This window comes from Centropristis striata, chromosome 11 (genome assembly GCF_030273125.1).
Source record: "Centropristis striata isolate RG_2023a ecotype Rhode Island chromosome 11, C.striata_1.0, whole genome shotgun sequence".
In the NCBI taxonomy this organism is placed as follows: domain Eukaryota; kingdom Metazoa; phylum Chordata; class Actinopteri; order Perciformes; family Serranidae; genus Centropristis; species Centropristis striata.
The window spans coordinates 14,634,715-14,656,720 of NC_081527.1; the positions used below are offsets into that span (position 1 = coordinate 14,634,715).

Below are 22,006 nucleotides of genomic sequence, written 5' to 3' on the forward strand. Positions count from 1 at the left end.
TCATGGGGTTTATAGAATTCCAGAAGCCTTATCCCTTAAGTACCATTATATATTTACAGTAATGTGTTTGATTTCAAAGCCTAGAAATATAGTTTTAGTGTCCAACTCAGGTGTCAACTGCTTCTTGACAACTTGTCTCATGTCTCTGACCTCCAGGTGAAGTATTTCACTCCTCAGTCCCAGGCAGACTGTCTCTGTCCTCTGCCTCGGACCGCTGTGTGTCCCTTGGGGGCCAGCTGGCCACAGTGGGGCAGCTTTATCTGGCCTGGAAGGCCGGCCTGGACAGCTGCGCCCCGGGCTGGTTGTCTGATGGCAGCGTCCGCTACCCGGTGACCTGGCTTCGCCCCGACTGTGGAGGGAACCACCCGGGAGTCCGCATCGTCCCACCGAACAGCACCACTGACAACACCACGGCGCTGTATGATGCTTACTGCTACAGAGGTATGGTACCATTAGAGTAAATCCATGTTGTTAATGGAAAATTAGTTCAATTCAGTCATTACGAATGGATAAACCATTACTAAAGAAGAATACAGTGAAACAGCATAATCTCAATAATTTTTCATAATCATATGATTTAATGATTCATATAAAGATGAAATCGAAATGTGAAGAAGAAAAATTACAACAAAAAACTAATAATTACACATTGATAATGCTTCCATCTCTCTCCTAACACCGATATTTATGTTACTGTGAAACCCTTGAGTGCTATTATTGTAGTCACATTAACAATAACTGTCATTGCCACTATTGTAGCTATGGCAACAATGAATTCTGACTCACATTATCTATCCCACCGACATCTATCTGTGAAACTGCTGAATTGACAGCAGCAGTGGGAGGGATAGAAAACAGGAACAGGATGTGCTGAACTCAGATATCTTGATGTTTTTGTTGACTGATATTGGCCATTTTTCTGCAGAAATGAAAACACAGCAAAGCTTTGAGTAAAATCCTTCAGTGATAGCCATGTGAACAGCAAATCTGTTTAACTTGTTTCGCAGGTAAAGTGAAGAATTCGGGCTCTATATCTCAGATCTACACCTCCCTGTGGAAGCCCTGGAGCTACCTCGCAGGTTCAAGTGATTCTGACTCCGCAGGGACAGGAAGTCCCGACGAGACGATACAGAAAACCTCCACTACCAGAGGTTTGACATTTGTCTGAGATTAGCAGATCTGTGAACATGAACCATCTAATTAAACAGAAGATCACAAATACAGTAAGACTGACCAAGAATAAAATATTTTATTTTTTAAACATGTCCTTGCAGGATCCTCAGATGTTTCACCTTCAAACTGGACAGGATTGGTTGACCTAGAAGAGGAGGCCTCCCTTCACAGCCCCAATACTTGTAAGGCTGCTGTATTAATGATGTGTATTGATCAATGAAGAATGATGATGGTGATAAAAATCCAACTGATTGTGTCGTCAGCCTCCGACCCCTGGTCCTCAGAGTCTTCAGGGTCATTTGTGACCCTCCAGCTAATCCCAGGACAGACCCTCGTAGACTGGGGAGAACCACTGGAGCCTGGCCCCGACTCAGAGCAGTTTCTCCGACCGCCGGTCCACCCTACCCCCGCTGAGAAGAAGGTTAGTCTGAGATTAAAGGCAAAAAAAATTAAATTTGTAAATGCAACCCTCCTCCTGTATCTCTGTCCGAAGACTCCCACTAGACACATGCACATGCTTCATACAGTAACCTATATGAGTCATTGATTTCAATTATCTCAATCATGATTGTAATCCCAATGTCATAATATAGCAGCAGTTCTATGAGAATGAACGTCCTGTTTTCTTTGCAAATTTGTGGCCTGTAAAGCCCTTCATGCTCTAGCTAGCTAAATAATCATGAACTTGAATTAGCTGCAGTTGAGAGGCCTTCGCTACGGTTAACAGAAGGCTTAAGTATTAAAAATATTCTTTCTTCAATACGATATTGACGTGTATTATTATTTTTCTTGTCAGACTCCCTTTTTGATAATGTGTCTTGCATGTCTTCCTTTTTTGGGTGTTTTTGCAGTGACAAGCAGGGGTCGGCAACCTTTACTTACAAAAGAGCAATTGTTGGGAAAAAAAGAGAAATAATGTCAGAACGGAGTCGCAAACCTTATTTTGAGCCTCACAATGAAGATGTAACAGCCTACTAAGTTCTAAGTCCTCTAAATTAGCCTACCAACATTACTAATAAGTAATAATTAACATTTATTAATATGATTTTGTCAGAATGCAGCGAGGAGCCAAGTGCAAATGAGAGGCTGGACACCAAAGAAATATCTCAGGAGATTTGGAATTGAAAGCTCGTCTAGCTAGGGAAACTCAAAACTGGACTTGAAGTTGGCAAAATATAGATGTTAAGGTGCCAGGCTGTAGAAGTTTTAATACCGTTTATAGGGAAAACTGAAATAACTGTTCACGTCGTATGATTTTTTTTTATCACAGCTGCAGGGAGCCACTGCAGCTGGCCTAAAGAGCCACATGTGGCTCCGGAGCCGCAGGTTGCCTACCCCTGATCTAAAGGAGTCACACACATCTGCATTAGGTAGAACAACCAATAGAAACGCCATCACTCTAAAATACTACCTGAACACTACCTGTGATTGGACAAAGTCTCCCATCAGGGACTAGGTTTTTTAGACCCTGAAAACAAAGCCAGGAGGAGGGGCAGAAGTCTGGTTTTTCTTTCAGACCGCTTGAATTACATATTATATTAAATGCTGTAAGGTTATTATGGAGACCAAAAAATACCCGAGCTTGCTGCTTTCATTTTCAGATTTGAAGCAGCCCCACTAAACTCACTAAACCAACTCACTTCCCTTCATTAGGTGATCTCAAAGATCGTCAAGTCCATTTGGAAGCCTTGGAATTACCTGGCGGGGACCGAAGATGTAGAAGGAACCCAAGCACCAAGTGGACAGACAGTGGAGGAGGAGACAACAGCAAAAAAGACAGATGAGGGATCAAATCCATCCAGGGCAGCATCACCAAGTGAGTGGATTTATACTGCCTATTATCTGGGTTAAGAGCTTTTGGAAAAAATGCAAAACTCACAGAAGGGAAAGCAAAATATATATGTTTGGGTTTATTTAATAAAAATGTATCTTTCTGGAATGGAGTCAAAGCCGCAGATTTCAGTTATCAAGCATCCAGAAGGCTTGATATCAGTGTGTGTTTATATTCTGAACATATTTCTGTTGAGGGACACTAATTGGCTCGGGTCTGTGATGTTGCGGAAACATCAGTTGGGCAACACAACAGGATGGAACATTAATTACACTACAAAGAAGCCCCAGGAATGAAGTTCATTAGAGAAACACAGAATTAATAAGGGGTAATTGGGAGAGCAGAGGCCTTGCACCCCCGGCATGCTGTGGAGAGAAAAGAGGGAGTCTGTCCTGCATCAACTCTGTCTTCTGCAAAAACTGTGTTGAAGTCTCACTGTGTCTCAGACTGGCGCTCCTGGAGGGCACCAACATGCTGTGATCGAAACCAGGTGTGGCTGCTGACGAGCTCCAGCTGTGATTTCCATCGCAACGGGATACAATGTGAATAGTTAAAAATCTGTGGAAAATTACAAAAAGCAAATTATATTCTAATTAAAAATATAAAGGATAACATGAAATACTAAAAGCAGAGCAGATTTCATGCCAAAGCTACAAGTAATAGCTAAACAAATCATCATTTATCAATGTCTCTGTATAAGACATATGCATATGTAATGAGATACTGTTGTATCCATGCAGAGAAGCCATATCCGTCTTAAACTGGATTGCAATTATTAACACTGAGGCAAAGGTGTGCAAGGTTGAAAACATCAGGCTTCTTCTCAACACGCCGATGATGGAAAAAGATTGAAATTCAAATTGTTAACCTGCACTCTGCTCTCCCGTGTCTCAGCAGGTTTACGAGTCTTTATTTGTTTTATGTGGACAAAAGTGCTGTCAAAATGGCAGGCATCTCCAGTCAGTGTTTGTTAAGTTGTTGATTCAATCTGAGGCTGGGATGGTAGTTTAGTTTCATTCTGTTTGGCATGACTGTGTGTGTGTGTGTGTGTGTGTGTGTGTGTGTCTTTATGTGTCCAGTAGAGCTGTGAGTCTCTAGGCACCTCACGATCCAAATCGACTCTGATCCAGCGGGCTATGATGCAATTATATGATTAGCAAAACATATTTTCATCAACTGTAAACATGTTTATGTTATTTCTATACATTATTTTTTCTCAGTGTAACTACTCTCTACTTTTAGAACACAGCCTATTTGTGATGATCCAAAAATTAAAGAAACAACATTAAATTACTTTCATTAACTTTTATTTGCAGTAACAGATGGAGGACATGTGTCAGAAAGAAGACGACATTTGCCAACATATTTGCAATTTCCCATTGCAAAGAACCAACAAGAAAAGAAACAACAAATTGTGCTGACTGTAGCAGCATCTTTGTAGTAGACCTAAATCTTTTAAGAGACATAATCTTTTAAGAGAGAAAAACGCTATCTTTATTTATTTATTTGTTGTAGACAACAGTGGCTGTTTAAATGAACAGTTGCATAAAGTAAAGCCTCAAGTCGAACATATGCGAGCTTTCAGAGGGAACTTAATTAGCTGTAATTGTGACTTCGATGTTGACGTAACAACATTTACAAGTCAGAAACTGGTCGGTAACACAACCCTGATATGACATGCGGTGTAATTCTTGCTTTGAAAGCTCACACTTAGACTCAGTGCTGAATGTTCAACCTTTCAAACAAGCAGCTTCTGCTAATTGGCAAACAATTCAATGCAGCTCACCTTTGTTTATCCATCCAGTGTTTTCTGGTTATATTTATCCCTGTGACAATGATGTTTAATATACTGCAGAGGCAAATGTTCAGAGCTTTTCTTTAAATGTTTTTCTTCACAGTGTCCACAGAGGTTGGCTTGCTGACGTTGATCATATTGAAGTGTAGACGGTGCGAGCGCAGTGATAGAAAAAAAACAGCTGACGGACAGCTCAGACAGCTTAGATGTGTTTGTTTTGTCTCCCTTGGCAAAGCAGAGAGAATCCATAAGATGATTTTTGCTTTGTTCGTCACTCTTGGCTTTCTCTTTTTGCTCTTTTCTCTCTGTCTGCAATAATTGCACCCCTGACTTCTATCGTTCTTTTGTTTTTTGTTTGTTTTGTGCCCTCTGCAGGTTTGTTTTCATGGGGAAGTTCATGGTTCGGCGGTCCCACGAGGGAAAACTCTACGCCAGCCAGTGAAGACTCTCCCACTCGTCTGGCATCTACTTTGGCCGCCTCCAGTAGCTCTATGACTACAGAGAGCATCAAGAGCCGGGAGACTTCAGAGACACACACCTCCACCACCTCCAGTTCTGCACCCGGAAGCGCCTCATCCAGCGTAGAAACTTGGATCCGTGTTGAATCGGAGACCACGACCCAGCCGGGCGACAAGAGGGAGGAGACGGTGACCTCCAGAGGCAGCGGTAGAGGAGGCAGAGGAAGGGGGAAGAAAAACCGAGGAGAGGACAGGAGCAGAGGAGAGGAGAAGGGGAGAGGAGAGGAAAAGGGGAAAGGAGAGGATGAGGGGAGTGGAGAAATCACTGGAGCGGAAGCAAAAGGGGAGATACAAGTTTCACGTCGACCAGTTGGGACAAGCAAACCAAGAGAAAGATCCAGAGAAAGGTCCAGAGAGAGGGGTCACAGGAGGGGGCAGTCCACCACCACCATGACCACCACTATTACTGCTAATGCTCTGGAGCTCGATGTGATGACCACAACTGACTTATCTACATCTGAATCCCCGTCCACCTCACCAGCAGAAACCCTGTCCCCATCAAGCTCACCAGATCCCCTCTCCGTATCTCCACCATCAACGTCTGTTACTGCATCCCCATCCCAATCTCCATCCCCATCTCAGTCCCTGTTTCAACCCAAGTCTCCCTCCCCATCTCCGTCTCTTCCACCTCCCTCCTCCCCCGCTCCATCCACTTCCCAAACCCCTTCCCTCTCGACCTCACCATCCTCACCCCGTTCCCCTTTTCAAACCTCTGGATCAGGAGACCCGTCTCCGTCTCCTCACTTTGACCAGGACAGCTCCACTAACCACCTGAACTGGGTCCCACTGGAAAAAGCCGTTGTGAACAGCTCTCTGGATTATCCTCCTGCATTACTGCCGGTACCAGCGGACGTGGAGGAGTCTGCTTGGTCTCACGCTGTAGGGTCAGGGGCCCTGTTACCTGGCAATATGGAGGAGGAGAGCAACAGAGGGGGAGTCAACATCAGCACCATAACTCTCAGCCCGACAGGTCAGCATTGTATGGCTTTTTCAGATGTTTTGTCATCCTGTTGGCAGGCTTTATTCAAAAGAAAATTATTATTTGAAAAAAGTACTATTTTGGTTTGCCAGCCTTAAAGGGACAGTTGAAGTAGGGTTTTATGGTGTACTTATCCATAGTCCACCTCTTTACGTTGCTGCAACCAGATTCCATAGACAAAAACAGTCATTTTACCTCAAAGAACACAGGGAGTACTCCTTCCTGCTTCTACAAACTGGGGAAGTGCTGACTGTGGATAAGAACCTCATACAACCTAGATTTGAACATCATTTGTTGGCAACAGTAAGAAGATAGGAACCACACTGTTTCACTGTGAAGACTGCGCTTACAATCACTGGCGCTAAGCTAGTCGTCGATGGTCAAAATACCTCTCAAATCAGAGCCGAGCTGCTTGATAAAGGAAAGTAAATATATACATTTGTTTGCTTTTTTTGCCATGACATGATCATTACTGCTGTCATGTCTGTCCAACACATTTGTAGCTAGAGCAAGTAGCTAGTTAGCTTAGCTTAGCACAAACAGCTAGCCTGGATCTGCCTAACAGTAGTCCTTAAGCGCACTAATTATCATGTATCTAAAAGCCAAAGTGTAAATACAACAGTTTATTGTTTTACAAGGACTTTGTGCTGGACTATAACTGGCATCAGTTAAAAGGCATCCAGCAGGAATTTACCACTTTCTGCCAAGAAATAGTTTGGCATATAACCCTTATAAGGCATAAGGAGTTGTGTAAAAGTTTTTATAAACCTTTACTCAAAATAGAAAGTAATATGACAAGAATTGTAACAGTATTTCTTCTGTTAAGTCTGACTGATCGTCCGACTTGTTTGTGTTTTTTGCTCTTCAGTTGGTCCCCTGTTATCATAACCGATAGGAGTGAAGGCCGATGAAAAAAACACCCAAGTTGTAAATAAATAGAACTCGCCTTAAAGATTGCCTTTTCCTTTCCTCCCCTGACATCGCCACTGGCATATTTATTCAAAAAGCTCAGTGTGTACTCCCTCGGCTACACACCTTTTATTCCCACCAGACCGCATTCCTGCCACCATACACAATCTGTTGATTAAGTCTGCAGCACGGTATATCTCAGCAAAGCTCCTGGCTGGCCACCTGGTTTACTTATTTTTCGCTTGATAATGAGAGTTCATACGGGGAACATCCTATCACCCAGCGTTTGAGAGCCCTGCAGGCATCATGCTATCACACATTTCTATGGTGATTTATTTTGCTTCCTTTGAAAGCGGCTCATGTGCCTGCTCGGGGTGTGAGGAGTCTGCAGATGGAAAACAGCTGTAAACTGTATTGACAAGAAGCCGAGGGCAACCACCCAGGCTTCTGGTGTACAGTATGAGGGTTGATTGATTGACTGACACCCTGGAGCCATGCAGGCAGAAGGCCATAAACACACAACACATACAGAGATATCTTTGCTACACAAACAGAAGAAGACCAGAATATTTGGCCTTCATCTCTCTTTCCCTCTCTCAGCTCCAGCGCCATCCCTTGTGGTTGGTTTCATGGTGGTGGTCAGTGTTTTCTTTCCTGACTGGATCACGGAGAGCACTTCATCAATCACTTCAATCAATGAAAGAGGAGAGGAAAAAAAGAGAAGCCTCAGGTTAAAGTCTAAAGACCTTCAGTAGACGAGCACATTGCTCTCTAACATGAACGCATGCATGCAGACACACGGTGCAAGAAACAAAGACTGTATCAAATTAATTGACATAGACACAGTTACATCACCCATTGGTTTGTGGACTTTGGGTTTTGAAGCCTGGAACGATCTTGGTTTTATGCAACCAGAGCAGCAGCAGCAGCACCTGGAAGGACGCTAAATTAACGTCATTGTTCAATATGAATAGCTGACTCCTTAAGAGTAGTTTTAGTACAAAAGAGATATTTTTAAGCGACCCAAAATGTAACAATTACCTTTCATGAACAGAAACACACTTGGCCCCAAAGTTTACCCTGTTTTATTGTCTATTTTACTCTAAAAGGGATATCATGCTGCATGAAAGAAGACGCAAAACAAGTGATAGAGACCATAAACTCATGTTTACTGAGGTAATAAATCAAATGAGAAGTAATTTTCTCATAGACTTCTATGCAATTTGACTTATTTTTGCAACCAGTGCAGTCGCCCCCTGCTGGCTATTGGAACGAATACAGGTTTTATGCACTTTAGCATTGGCTTCCCTTTTCAGGCCCAGGGGTTGTGACTTTAAACAGATTTTTTTCACTTATTTCTCTATTATATAAGTTACAGATGGTTTCTCTGTTTCCACTTTCCTCTTCGTGCTCTCTTGCCCTCGCAGAAATGCCAACGCCACCTGTGAAAGCGCTTATCTGAAAATCATATTTCCAATGTAAACCATATTTCCACTGTGTCCGAGGCTGTTATTACTCGAAGCAAAGGCTATGTTTGATGTGTGGAGTAATACTTTGAGGTATCCGTGTTGCCTCGGCTCGTATTATCCCCTTACTGTCCCATTTCTGTAAACGTATTAGTTGGATTCTGCTGTTGCCAGATTATTGTTGTTGTTTGTGCCGGTGGTGTCGGCAGAGCTAGGGACAGTCCACTCTGTCAGCTCCTTCTACAGACTATTGATTTTTCTGCACCACTCGCTTTAATGAACGGCCAATCGCACAAGGTTTATCTTTCACACACACATGGACACACACACATGCTGTAGTAAATCTGCTTCTTGTCATAACAGTTGGTATTTGTCAAGCAGTGCCATGACCTTGACTGATGCAGAGGGTGCGAGTGCGTTTCGACCTGGACTGATGTACATTAAATGAAATGCATGGCTGGTTTTAGTACCTGACTTCAGCAGAATTCGCACCACGAGCAGAGGATTAGCTCGCAAAACTTAATATAAATCTATGGAGCTGGCGCTTTTGAGAAATCTTGTTCTTGTGATTGAAAACCCCCAATCTTTTATTTTTAATCATATTTATTTTGCCTAACACAGCAGTCGGCATCTTGATAATTCAGAGGATGTGAGCTTGAGATGTCTGCCTCTGGCTAGATATTGGACAGGATCGGCTTCAAGGCTAATCATAGCCATGGTATTGATTTTCGCTCATCGTACTGTGTAAACACAAACCTACACACACACACACAACGTCAACCTCACACACCACCCCCTCCTAAGCAGTCCTCAGTGTCAGAGAGAGCTGGCAGAACAAAGACTCCCACAGCCGAGCTTTTGTGGCCGGGATGAACGAGTGGTGGTTTTCAAAGACCTTAAGTTGCTATAATGAGCGGCCCAGGGGAGAAACACGTGGTGGTGTGTCAATTGATATGGAAATCTGTAATTGTGGAAGGAGACCACACACACGCACACATTTAGGGGGTGAATAAAGGGGCCGAGGCGCACAGCGGGAGGTCTGCTCATTTCTGTTGAGGGTGGCTAATGTCTGAAGTTCTCACGCTGCCCACTACGCTCGCTGGAGTGAGCCTAGGCCTCGCTTTCCATATGGTAACCATGACAACTGCGGCTGTGAGTGGATGGCGAGGTTGAGGCTCTCTGGCTTCTGATCTCTTTGAAAAGAGACAGAGTGTGAAATGGATATGCATGTGTTGTAACCGCTGGTTCTGGCTGAGCTGCAATGATGGAAAATTAGGCAGGCATGTTTTTTTTATGAGTCACGCATTTATTTTATTTTTATTCAAAACCCCCGGCAGTGGTGAGGGAAATTGTGTTTAGAGGGTCACCATGGCATAAACTATACTAAAAGGGACAGTTCACCCTAAAATCAGAAATACATATTTTAACACTTAGCAGTCACGCTGTAATTTATCAGTTTAGGTTGTTTTGGTGTGAGTTGAGTGTTGGAGATATCAGCCATAGAGATGTCTGCCTTGGAACAAAATGGCACTTGGCTTGGTGTGCTGGAAAAAAAACAAAAAAACGTTGAAAAACTCAATATCCAATGTTTTCTGAAATTATTTCAAGATTGTAAGCAAGACAGTGAGTAGGAATGGGTCATGATTTTTGAATGGTCATAAGACTATAAACATCCAATAGTTTATGTGATCATCGTCATGTCTGTGTGGCACATTCAGTTTAGCCCTTTTCTGAACAAAGGAAGTATATAATTTGCTACAGTGCTGTGAGATGGGCGAGATGCTACTGAGATGTTAGCTTGATAGGAAAACTTACTTGTCTAAATGTAAAACATAGGCCAATGCACAGTGCGTTTGAGATCAGAGCTGCCATGTAGTCAGAAATACTGCCTCTGATTGGTCGTCACACTCAAACCATCCATCAAACTGTTAGCTTCTGGGCAAAAAAGTGAGTCTCTTATATGCAGCATTCAGAAATAATTACTGTTAGTAACTTTATATTGTATACAACATTTTGAGCTTGGCCAGTGTCCAGTATGTCACATGTTTCTTATCAGTCCTGTCTGTCTGTGACAGACTCACGCTGCTCATCTGGAAAAGCTCCACTTCAACTATACAGAAAACAGTTTATTTTCAGATAATGTGACATAAAACATCACATTCATTTTTCACTTGCCGGATCTTTGAAGAACGGCAGAATAGTTTCAGGTCAATATTGTATAGTATTTTTGCTTCAAATGTCCATCCCAGGTTTCATGTAGTTCCATTATATTTGAGAGAAGGCAGACGTGTCTACAGCTTATATATCCAACACTCTGCAACTCTCACTAAAACCATCCACATTGATAAATAGCTAGAGTTAAGAGGAAAAATATGTATTTTGATTTTGGGGTGAACTGTCCGTTTAAGCTCTAATCAGCTGATGAGCTTAGATACACTTGTCTCGCCAAAATAAATTAGGTTTACCAACAGAAAAGGCAATCTTCTTTACAGTATGACTAATTAATTCCCTCATTTTGAATCCCAACATTCCCCCTCCACCCCCCATCCGTCTGTCTTTTGTAGACGAGGTGGAGCCCTGCGTGACAAACCCGTGTCTGCATGGAGGAAAGTGCCTTCCTCAGGGAACGGGCTACAGCTGCTACTGCCCACAAGGATACACAGGGGAGAACTGTGAGATTGGTGAGTGATCATTGCACACATCCCACACAAACACACACACATGAATGTACCCACATATTGGCCTTAGTACATATTGATGTAAGGCTATCCAACTGGCAGGTCAAAGGTGGAGCTGTCCGTCACTTTGAGGGAGGAGGTTGACTGAAGGCTGGGGTCAAAGGTTAGGATCAGAGTAGGGTGATGATATTGGCCCTTCAAGGTCAAAATATTGGTAGCTTTCACTGCCGAGTTTTTTGTTTTTTTTCAACAAAATTCCCACAGTAGTAGTTTCATATAGTGGAGGAAAGAACAAGATCTCCTGACAGTCAGTTGAAAGGTTGAGCTGAATTGATTTCTTGTCCCTGCAAGAACACCTAAAGGCTTTGGAATCAAGTCAAGGCCTCTCTTAGTTTTGTCATTGGAAAAGAAAAATCATTGAATGGCGGAAATCCCAGATTCGTATCAGCACCAGAAACCAATCAATTGTTCCTCACCTGAAGGCCTTTATGCCCAACGGACTTCATAGAGTTTGATGATATGCTGCTGACAGAAGGAGCTAATAACATCCTCGTGCAGGTGTAGAGACGGCTGAGAGGTGCTGATCACTGTTTGTGATTACACCTTCAGAGCAGATTAAAACATTTTGCTACAGGAGGCCGGGGCCAAGAGGCTGCTATGTTGCACGTAACCATTTGTGACCTGCATGGAATACAAGACAAAGAGCGACTGACAGAATCTAGATTCAAAATCTTCCAGATCAATTCTTCTTTATCTACATGCAATTTCCTCTACCTTTCGCTGTCTGTGTCTCTGTGCTGATTCCTCTTTTGTTTTTCCTATCTGTAGCATGGTAAGGTCATGTCTGAGGTGTGACTCTATTATGTTATAATGGTGTCAGGGAGCCAGATGTGATCCTGTGTTTCCAAGGTAGGGATAAACATCTGCAGACGACCAGCTGACACTGTGGTTACTGTGTGCACTCCAATTGTGCCGCAGATGCTGCTTATGCTGTCTTTAAGCGATGGCTTTATGCAGCATGTAAATAAAATTTATACCAACAGCACTGTAAACAAAACAGACTATTAAACAATGTGGATATTTTAGCTGAAATGGAAAAGGTGATGTACTGTCTATAAAAACGATTAAATATAAGTTTTACACGGCATCTCAACTACTCACTGCAGTTTGACCAGCTTGTATAGATTCACTGTTGCCTCACGAGCTGCTTTTTTTGTTGCATTCTTACCTTTTGTTGGTAGTAATGTAGAGCCAGACAGGAAATGACAGGAGAGAGAGAGTGTTGAGTGTTTTTAACAGACGTTGGCATTTTTATGGTTTGCACCTTAAACAATTGGCAACCAGTGCACTCACCATTTGAGTGCCACCATGTAACAAGTGGCCAAATGAAAAGCAGCCATGGACTGCAGCGAAATCCACACACAAAACTCACCCACATGCTGTCAGTCTGTTCCCACTGTATCATCGGCCTTGATCTAAAGCCTCGAAGAGTTTATTTGCAAAAACAGATGAAAGCCAGCCTTAAAATTATATAAACCAGTATCCTTTTGAATGATTTTCCCTTGAGTGCAAAATAAAAAAAAAAACATGATTTAGGCAAATTTAAAAAGTTTGAGATCTCATTGAAACAACTGAACAACAGTTTCACTGATATTCCCTTGACTTCACCAAAAACATAAATAAATCAAAACCATATCTGTTTAAAAAAAAAAAAAGAATCTTTCTTTTGAAACATTGTTGATGTTTTTGGTGCTTCGACTACAGTGACTGTTGAAAGGGCTTATTTTGACTTATCCCTCATTCTTATTTTGCACAAGCTGTGTGGTACAATTTACAATCGTTATTATTGGTGCATGTAGTTTGCTGACATCGTGTTATTAACATCTCTGCCCAACTTCCACTTGAGTAGAAGTTGCATCAAAATAAATGAAATCACCTTTCTGGGTGTGCAGGGCCTTTAAAATCGCAGTGAGATGAAAGTTAGAGCATCTTTAGTTTCTGTGCTGTGTTGTAAATCAATGCTGCTTTAAATAGGATCTTATTAATAATTAATTAATTAATGTGATATATAGCTTGTTTTTCTGGGTATTTAAGACATTACTTACAGATGATTACATGATTGAAGATTGTATCCATGCATACCTAGCTCCAGCTTTAAAACCAAACTGTGCCCCTAATACAGAGACACTTTGAGCTCCTGAGTCTCTACGGGGACACGTGCACAGAGCCTGTGACTGTGACTCTTGGACATGGAGGTATAAATCTGCCTTGAGAGTCCTAATTTGTTCCTGAACACATGCTCAGAGTGTAAGGCAGCAATTCCTTGAGGAAGAGGTGACTTTATGACCAAGTGAAACCACATACAGTAACATACTTATCTGTGTCAGGCTGTGAACACCTTTATACTCACTGAGTGCCAAGTTTAGTCTGTTCAGAGAAAGACGGACGGATAGACAGTCACGCTGACAGCCAGCAGCTGATGCGTGGGTATGCTGGAGGGCTTTGTTATGGATTTGCAGATTTTGCAGTATTATCTCTCTGAGGAGCAGCTTCCCCTCTGCATAATGGATGAGAGGGACGAGAGGATCAGACTTTTTATGTTGAACAACAAAGAGCTGGGCGGATTTTAATGGACAGAGAGTTGGTGGTGTGTGTTTATTGTTAACTAACACATCGAGAGGTCACTCAAGGTCATAATTAGCTCGGGGGGCATTCATAGTTGTACGACAGTTTTTCAAATTACATGTTAGGTTTTGGTATTATACAAACTAGGGCTGAAGGATTGAGCATTAAAAGATCACAATCTCGATTCAGGCATGTACGCAGTCTCATTGGTGAAAAACTATTCTGGCATACTTGTGTTGCATATTTAGAAAGAGTGCTCTTTCCGTGCTGCAGCGAGCTCAAACACCTCAAGGCCTGACACATTCTTCCTGAACATACCACTTTGCTGACACTCAATCAATCACATTAGCCACAAATACTCACAGTGTGGTCAGACTGGGTCGCTGCAAAGAGTGTCTTTGATCTCAGCTACGTGGGAGGTGGACACAAGCCTAGCCTGTAGCTTTTCTAACATGCACCAAGCGTAATAGTTACTGTAAATGTATGTTATTATTATTATTATCATTATTATTATACATAGAATATCTTTGGATCTATTCATCTTACATTTGGATGTCCTTCCAGTGGAAGAAACATGATGAAGTGCCATGTAGGGAGGCCTTTAATTAACCCTTATCATTTCCCCCCTTTTATTGAGAGTTGGGGGTTGAGGTGAAGTCGATTTTTAGGGGGAGATAGTAGGTCAACAAAAAATACCATATAGAGGTGGTGTACAGCATCTGAAGGTTAAAATGTAGCAATTTCAACACAATGTGTCAAGTTGTTCTGGTCATACATCTCTAATAAAAAAGACTTAATTAGTTAATAAATAAACCGTTTAAGGTGTATGTGGGTTCAGAACATTAAAGTATGGCTTTCTGAAGTCCATGTTCAACTATGTCTCATAACTTGTTTTTGGGTTGATACCATTTATTCCACACATTTGGTGGAATACATATATATAAAATATCACTCTTTGTTTCATTGCAGCCATTTGCTAAAATCATTTAAGTTCATTTTTTTTTCTCATTAATGTACACTCAGCACCCCATCTTGACAGAAAAAAACAGAAATGTAGAATTTTTTGCAAATGTTTTAAAAAACTGAAATATCACATGGTCATAAGTTCAGACCCTTTGCTGTGACACTCATATATTTAACTCATGTGCTGTCCATTTCTTCTGATGCTCCTTGAGATGGTTCTACTCCTTCTTTGGAGTCCAGTTGTGTTTAATTAAACTGATTGGACTTGATTAGGAAAGGCACGTATAAGACCTTACAGGTCACAGTGCATGTCAGAGCAAATGGGAATCATGAGGTTGAAGGAACTGACCAAAGAGCTCAGAGACAGAATTGTGGCAAGGCACAGATCTGGCCAAGGTTACAAAAGAATTTCTGCAGCACTCAAGGTTCCTAAGAGCACAGTGTCCTCCATAATCCTTCAATGGAAGAAGTTTGGGACGACCAGAACTCTTCCTAGACCTGGCCGTCCAGCCAAACTGAGCAAACGTGGAAGAAGAGGTGAGAGAGGTAAAGAAGAACCCAAAGATCACTGTAGCTGAGCTCCAGAGATTCCGTAGGGAGGTGGGAGAAAGTTCCAGAAAGTCAACTATCACTGCAGCCCTCCACCAATCGGGGCTTCATGGAAGAGTGGCCTGACAGAAGCCTCTCCTCAGTGCAAGACATATGAAAGCCTGCATAGAGTTTGCCAAAAAAAACACATGAAGGACTCCCAGACTATGAGAAATAAGATTCTCTGGTCTGATGAGACCAAGATTGAACTTATGCTATGCTATGCCTTAATGCTAAGCGGTATGTGTGGAGAAAACCAGGCACTGCTCATCACCTGCCCAATACCATCCCAACAGTGAAGCATGGTGGTGGCAGCATCATGCTGTGGGGGTGTTTTTCAGCTGCAGGGACAGGGCGACTGGTTGCAATTGAAGGAAAGATGAATGCGGCCAAGTACAGAGATATTCTGGAAGAAAACCTTTTCCAGAGTGCTCAGGACCTCAGACTGGGCCGAAGGTTCACCTTCCAACAAGACAATGACCCCAAGCACACTGCTAAAATAACAAAGGAGTGGCTTCGTAACAACTCTGGCCATTCTTGAATGGCCCAGCCAGAGCCCTGACCTAAACCCAATTGAGCATCTCTGGAGAGACCTGAAGATGTCTGTCCACCAACGTTCACCATCCAACCTGACAGAACTGGAGATGATCTGCAAGGAAGAATGGCAGATAATCCCCAAATCCAGGTGTGAAAAACTTGTTGCATCATTCCCAAGAAGACTCATGGCTGTACTAGCTCAAAAAGGTGCTTTTACTCAATACTGAGCAAAGGGTCTGTCTGAATACTTATGACTATATGATATTTCAGTTTTTCTTTTTTAATAAATTTGCAAAAATTTCTACATGTATGTTTTTTTCTGTCAAGATGGGGTGCTGAGTGTACATTAATGAGAAAAAAAATTAGCAAATGGCTGCAATGAAACAAAGAGTGAAAAATTTAAGGGGGTCTGAATACTTTCCGTACCCACTGTATATATGTTGAGAATGGATAAAAGTGGTCAGAAATCCCTCAAGAATATTACATCAATACACCAAGACCTTTGGAACACCATAGAAAAATCCATGCTGTGATTTGGTTTAAAAAACTGAAGAAAGATTTCTGTATTTTTGGCATTCGGAGAGGTCAGAGGACCAATTTGAAAATTTGTGCTAATGAGTCCATTGTACTGAGGGCGGTACATCGAAACACCAAGGGGTTAAGAGAATTAGAATAAAAAATGTGCCCTACATGCTGGGCAACTCTTTGTGCACTGCTGCCACACTGTATGTAGCTGTTGCCTTATATATTTTTTCAAATCTGCCTCTGCCACTGGTCTGGCTGTGTGGACAACCTCATTAAACTATAGTTATGGGCTATAAACTTGACCGTCAGCAACATTTTAGCGAACATATTATTCTGACGGGGTGTGCTGATGATAACAGTGTATATCGATGTGTGTTGCCTTTAATGTAAGCTGTAAATATTAGATTGCTTATTGTAATGTTAAAGTTTTATTGGCAGAAGTAGCACACATGAATGCATATATACAGTCCTGTGAGCAGCCCATTGCAGGATCCTATATGATATTCTATTTATGACACAAATTATTTAAAACTGTCCTACTGTGGGTTGATGGGATGTATGTGGACAGGTAGATAGATATAGCAATTGTTTGTTTTTTTATCTGGAGAAATGTTGTTTATCATGTTGGTGTTTAATTAATGTTGCTTAAGTCCATATAGTTAGATTATATTTTTTGTATGCAAGAAATGGCAACAATTTGTTTTGGTTACAGAACTGATAAAAAAATATTCATGCAGCCCAACAGCAAACTATGTAATTTGATGCCTGAGTAACTACATGTCCCTGTTTTCTTCAGCGATTGGAAAAAAACAAAAACAAAAAAAACTCCAACATTTGCACTTACTGGTTGAACACACACACTGTGTGATTTTCAGAGTAATTTTTCCCTTGCTGAAACATTTAGAGATTATCTCATAACTTGAATCAAAGCTGAGTTGCACAGACACGGTTTCCATTTAATTTCTGATCAAATAGTTGGTACAACTACATTTGAAACACCAAATCCTTGATTTAAGTTATCAGAGTTGTTTACCAGTTTCCAACAATTTTACCACAGTTTGGTAAATCTGAGATTGATAAAAAATTGTCACAGTGTCGTTCCTTTTACTGGGTGGCTTTTAGTGTTTTAAACCAATGAACTAAGCTAGCAAACAAGTCTATTTCTGCAATAAGAAAAAGGACATTTGAAAAACTCTCCTGCTACTTATGCTCTTATTTGCTATCTGATCTTGCAAGCGACATTGTTTGATCGATCGTACAACTTGGAGCCTGTTGGAGAGAAATGCATTAGCATAAATCTCTGGTTTCAGTTCCCGTATCTGTCCTCAAAAAAACAGCCTCTTCGCCATTTTTATAAACAGACAGACGGTTTCTGCTGTCAGATTAAAGTTAAATCAAACCTTAAACATTTTGAAGCTATAAACTGATGTAAGAGCTTAAAGTGAAAGAGAAAATTGGATTTTAGAGAAGATTTAAAATCAATCTTACTTAGTTAAACCAATTCATCCGTGCTGTTCTAACCAACTCTGCGGTTTAGCAAGAAGAGTCTGAAATGAACGTCTAAAGGTCATTCTAGTTTGATCTGGCTGACACATTAGGCTCTTTACAGCCACTGACCGTTTTCAGTGTTTTCAGCTCTTTTCTTTAAACTATGTAGCTGCTGAAATGTGCAGAAATACTTCGAGGTGAGCTGAAACTTATAAGGAGCTTTTTTTTTTGCTCTCTCGCTGTGAGTTTTAATAGATTTCTGCAGTCCTGGGGTGTATCTGTTATTCTGGGTCCGAAACCCCCCACAGTGCTGCAAGAAGATTACATCCTCTCCATTTACAATGATAAAGCAATCTTTTATTGATCCCTGTGGAGAAATGTTCCTTTTGCTCGCATTTCTTTCCACTGAGAGGTTAGAGAGCGCCGTAGCGCAGCAGCCCTGGAGCTGCTGGATCTGTTGTTGCTTCAGGCGTCTTCAGCAGGGCGAAGCTGCCAAAACGGGGGCTTGAACCCTGATCCTCTGGTCAGGCTCCTCTTCTCTGCTGTCTCTCCCACCAAATGTATGTCAATAACTGCTTTAAAGGGAAAGCAATGGAACGCTAATGCTATTTCTTCCTCATGCAGCCTTTTTGTAAATGGAGACAATGGAGGAGAAACAAAAGAAGAGATTAGACGTAAATCAAGTCAACCTCATGATCTGTAAATGCATAAAGGAGGATGTAATAACACTTGAAAGGCTTTTAGAGTGTCTTCTTCTGTGAGAGAATGAGGACAAATAGGGACTGTACAGGGGATAAGACTGCCTGTATTCTCCTCACACCCTGTTTGAATTATGACACTGTACTCACCAACATTTCCCTGTTTGAACCAGGACTAATGACCAGCTTGTCTTGTGTCCGCATTTGAATGGCACACAGAACGCCCACACACAGTTTTTCTTTCTTAACGAACAACATGTCTTCAACAGAACACATCCATTTAAACTGAACTCTAATGACACAAGCTTGTTTTTCTTCCTCCTCATAGATGTTGATGACTGCCAGTCGGAGCCATGTGAAAATGGAGGCACTTGCATCGACAAGATTGATTCATTCCTCTGCCTCTGTCTGCCCAGCTATGGAGGGGACACGTGTGAGAAAGGTGAGAGTGAGAATACCGCATCAACACATTCTGTGCATCGCCGCGTCTGCAACCACAGCAGTGAACTTGTAAAGATTCACCGGTCATCCGATACTTGCAGTGAAAGGTTTGTTGCAAAATGTGCTGGTGGGAACATCCTGATCAGTGTGCAGCGTCTGTTGCCGCAGCATGTCATAACACAATATCACAAAGATGCATCTCTCAGCAGCTAGCAGACACAGTGTATCTGTGTGTGTGTCACAGGGCTGCAGGGTGACAGATACTGACTGAAACTTCTGCAGGCACAACAATATACACACTGTTTTCCAAGCATCAGTCAGTATTTTCACAGATTGCACAGTGTCCTACATACATGCACACATTGAGTCTAAGATATGAAACATGAAAGGCCTTTGCACGGAAAGTCTCTATTTTTCATATGACACTGTTGCACCTTTCAAAATAAATAGGATCTGACATTTACACACTGAAATTTAAGTTGTTTGGCCATTCAGAGCCACCATACATCCACATTGTCATAATCTGATTCATTTATCATTTGATTCACTTGCACAAAGCACTTTATGACAAATAAACAAAGAATACAGAGATGCATACTTTGAAGACAGATTGTGGCAAGTGAATGCAGAACAGCTCGTAAGCAAAGATGGTACTGACTGAACAGTGTGTACAAAACCTCCAAAACTATAGTAAATGTATAAAAAAAATAGGACTTACAGCTTAAAGTTGTCAAACTGGCTGCGTGTAAAACAGTATGATGCAGGCGAGCTGATATCAAAGTCAGCAAATCTGGGATTAGTGTGAGGTAATGAAAGAGGCCTTTGGCGGCAATCAACCCACCACTACGGTGCCAACAGCTCATAATACAACAACAAGGAGGCAATCGAGTCTCATGAGCATGAAGCAAAACTTGCAAGTGTGTCTGTGTGGTAGGTTCCACTAATAACCCCCCCCCCCCCCCCATACCACATGCTCACACCAAGGTACACACAAACGCTGATTCATTACCTCACTAGTTTCAGCCACCTCCAGCTGCAGATCTGTCCTCCGTGTGTGTGTGTGTGTGTGTGTGTGTGTGTGTGTGTGTCGTGCTCTAGTAGTAATGAGAATGAATGAATATCTAACCTTTGCGGTTCTAAATGATTCCACAGGCTCTGGTGTTATTAATGAATACTAATCGTGCAGAGAGAGGGCCACATGTGCTGTGAATTGAAAACGAGCCCGTGTAATTACAGTTTGCGTATTTAGCCTCTTTAGTTGCTAGAGTCATATATTTTAGTCTTTATTTGCTAAATGGGATGCAACACGCGGTAAAAGAAGGCTTCCTCTCTCCTCCCATCTTACACAGACCGTTTTATCTTACTTCGGGTTCCTGCACTTAACTGCACTTTTACGTGCCCTTCAAGAAATTATTGTGGCTTCTCTCACTTCCCCTCCTCTTTTCTCTTCATCTTTGCAGACGTGGAAGGCTGCGAGCACGGTTGGAGGAAGTTCCACGGCCACTGCTACAGGTAGAAATGATGAAAAACGGGCTGTGCTGTTAAAATAAATATATTTACCTGCAACCACCACAGGTGCCTCATCTGTCTGCATTACCGTTTTATACCCTGGAGTTATCCGTGATATACTTACCACAGCACTCTGTACCATTTAAACTTGTCAGGCTGCCTAATGTGTGAAATATGTATTTTCATATCCACTTATACTGTGTGATCCCACAGGTACTTCACCCACAGACACACCTGGGAGGATGCAGAGAAGGACTGCAGAGAGCACAGTGCCCACCTCAGCAGCATCATCTCAGCCACTGAGCAGGAGTTTATCAATGGTATGTGTGTGTTTCTGTCCTAAAAATGTACAATTAACACACTCACTAAAAGTTTGTTTAAGTTACTTCCATAGTCTTCCTGATTCCTTAATTGCTGCAGGACGAGCAGGAAAACAAAGCAATAATAGAAAGGAAGCTACAAATTAAAGGATGCACAAATGAAATGATAAAGAAAAAGATGGTGGAATAAACAAGAACGAGCAGATTTGAGACCAGAGCATGTTTAAGTTTGTGTGGATATCCAAGTTTTAGTGATTAAGTGACAATCGTATTATTCTTTTACAGGTTTGGGTCATGACAATGCCTGGATTGGTCTGAATGATCGCACGGTGGAGGAAGACTTTCAGTGGACTGACAGCAACGATCTGGTGAGTGATCGGTTTTGAGTCGTGCCATTTTGTGAGAATATCCAGTTTTAAGGCCCCTAAAAAAATCTTGCAGGGATAGTGAAGTGGGTTTGAATGAGGTACTTACACACAGTTATAGTATTGTTACAGTAGATGGCAGTCGGCATGCCCCCAGTATGGAGGGCAGCCACAGAAGCAAAGTAATGTACAGCTGTGAATGGGGGCAGCAGCAAAATGTATATAAGCCACCTAAAAAAAGCAACATCAGATTTTTACCACTTTACTTCACTGTAAAAAAAAAAGAGATCTGTTTAAGGTCACGGGGAAACTGAAGCTGTTCTATGCTCTCGTCAAATACACCAGACTCCTTTGATAAAAATAGTCATTTTACCTCACAGAACACGAAGGTTGCTGGCCCACCACTCCCTCAATTAGTTTTGTTTGTGTGTACTATTGTGTGACTTTGGTGAAAGTTAACCTTTATGACCAGAGTCTCACAGTAACACAAACAAACTAACAAGTTGACGCAGTGGTAGACCAGCAACCTTTGTGTTCTGTGAGGTAAAATTACTGTTTGTATCAATGGAGTCTGGTGGCTTGAAAAGAGCATAGATCA

General features: G+C 41.8%; 1 protein-coding gene across 1 annotated transcript in view; it reads left to right on the forward strand.

Annotated features, from left to right (window-relative positions):
* Positions 1-22,006, forward strand: part of LOC131980036 (neurocan core protein-like) — a 49,893-nt gene that overhangs the window by 21,998 nt on the left and 5,889 nt on the right. Inside the window, exons 7-17 of the mRNA XM_059344170.1 lie at positions 157-441; positions 1,008-1,151; positions 1,275-1,355; positions 1,437-1,594; positions 2,827-2,989; positions 5,175-6,287; positions 11,236-11,352; positions 19,102-19,215; positions 20,675-20,726; positions 20,937-21,043; positions 21,329-21,411. Of these exons, the coding sequence (XP_059200153.1) occupies positions 157-441; positions 1,008-1,151; positions 1,275-1,355; positions 1,437-1,594; positions 2,827-2,989; positions 5,175-6,287; positions 11,236-11,352; positions 19,102-19,215; positions 20,675-20,726; positions 20,937-21,043; positions 21,329-21,411 (2,417 nt within the window). The remainder of the gene's footprint in view (positions 1-156; positions 442-1,007; positions 1,152-1,274; positions 1,356-1,436; positions 1,595-2,826; positions 2,990-5,174; positions 6,288-11,235; positions 11,353-19,101; positions 19,216-20,674; positions 20,727-20,936; positions 21,044-21,328; positions 21,412-22,006) is intronic.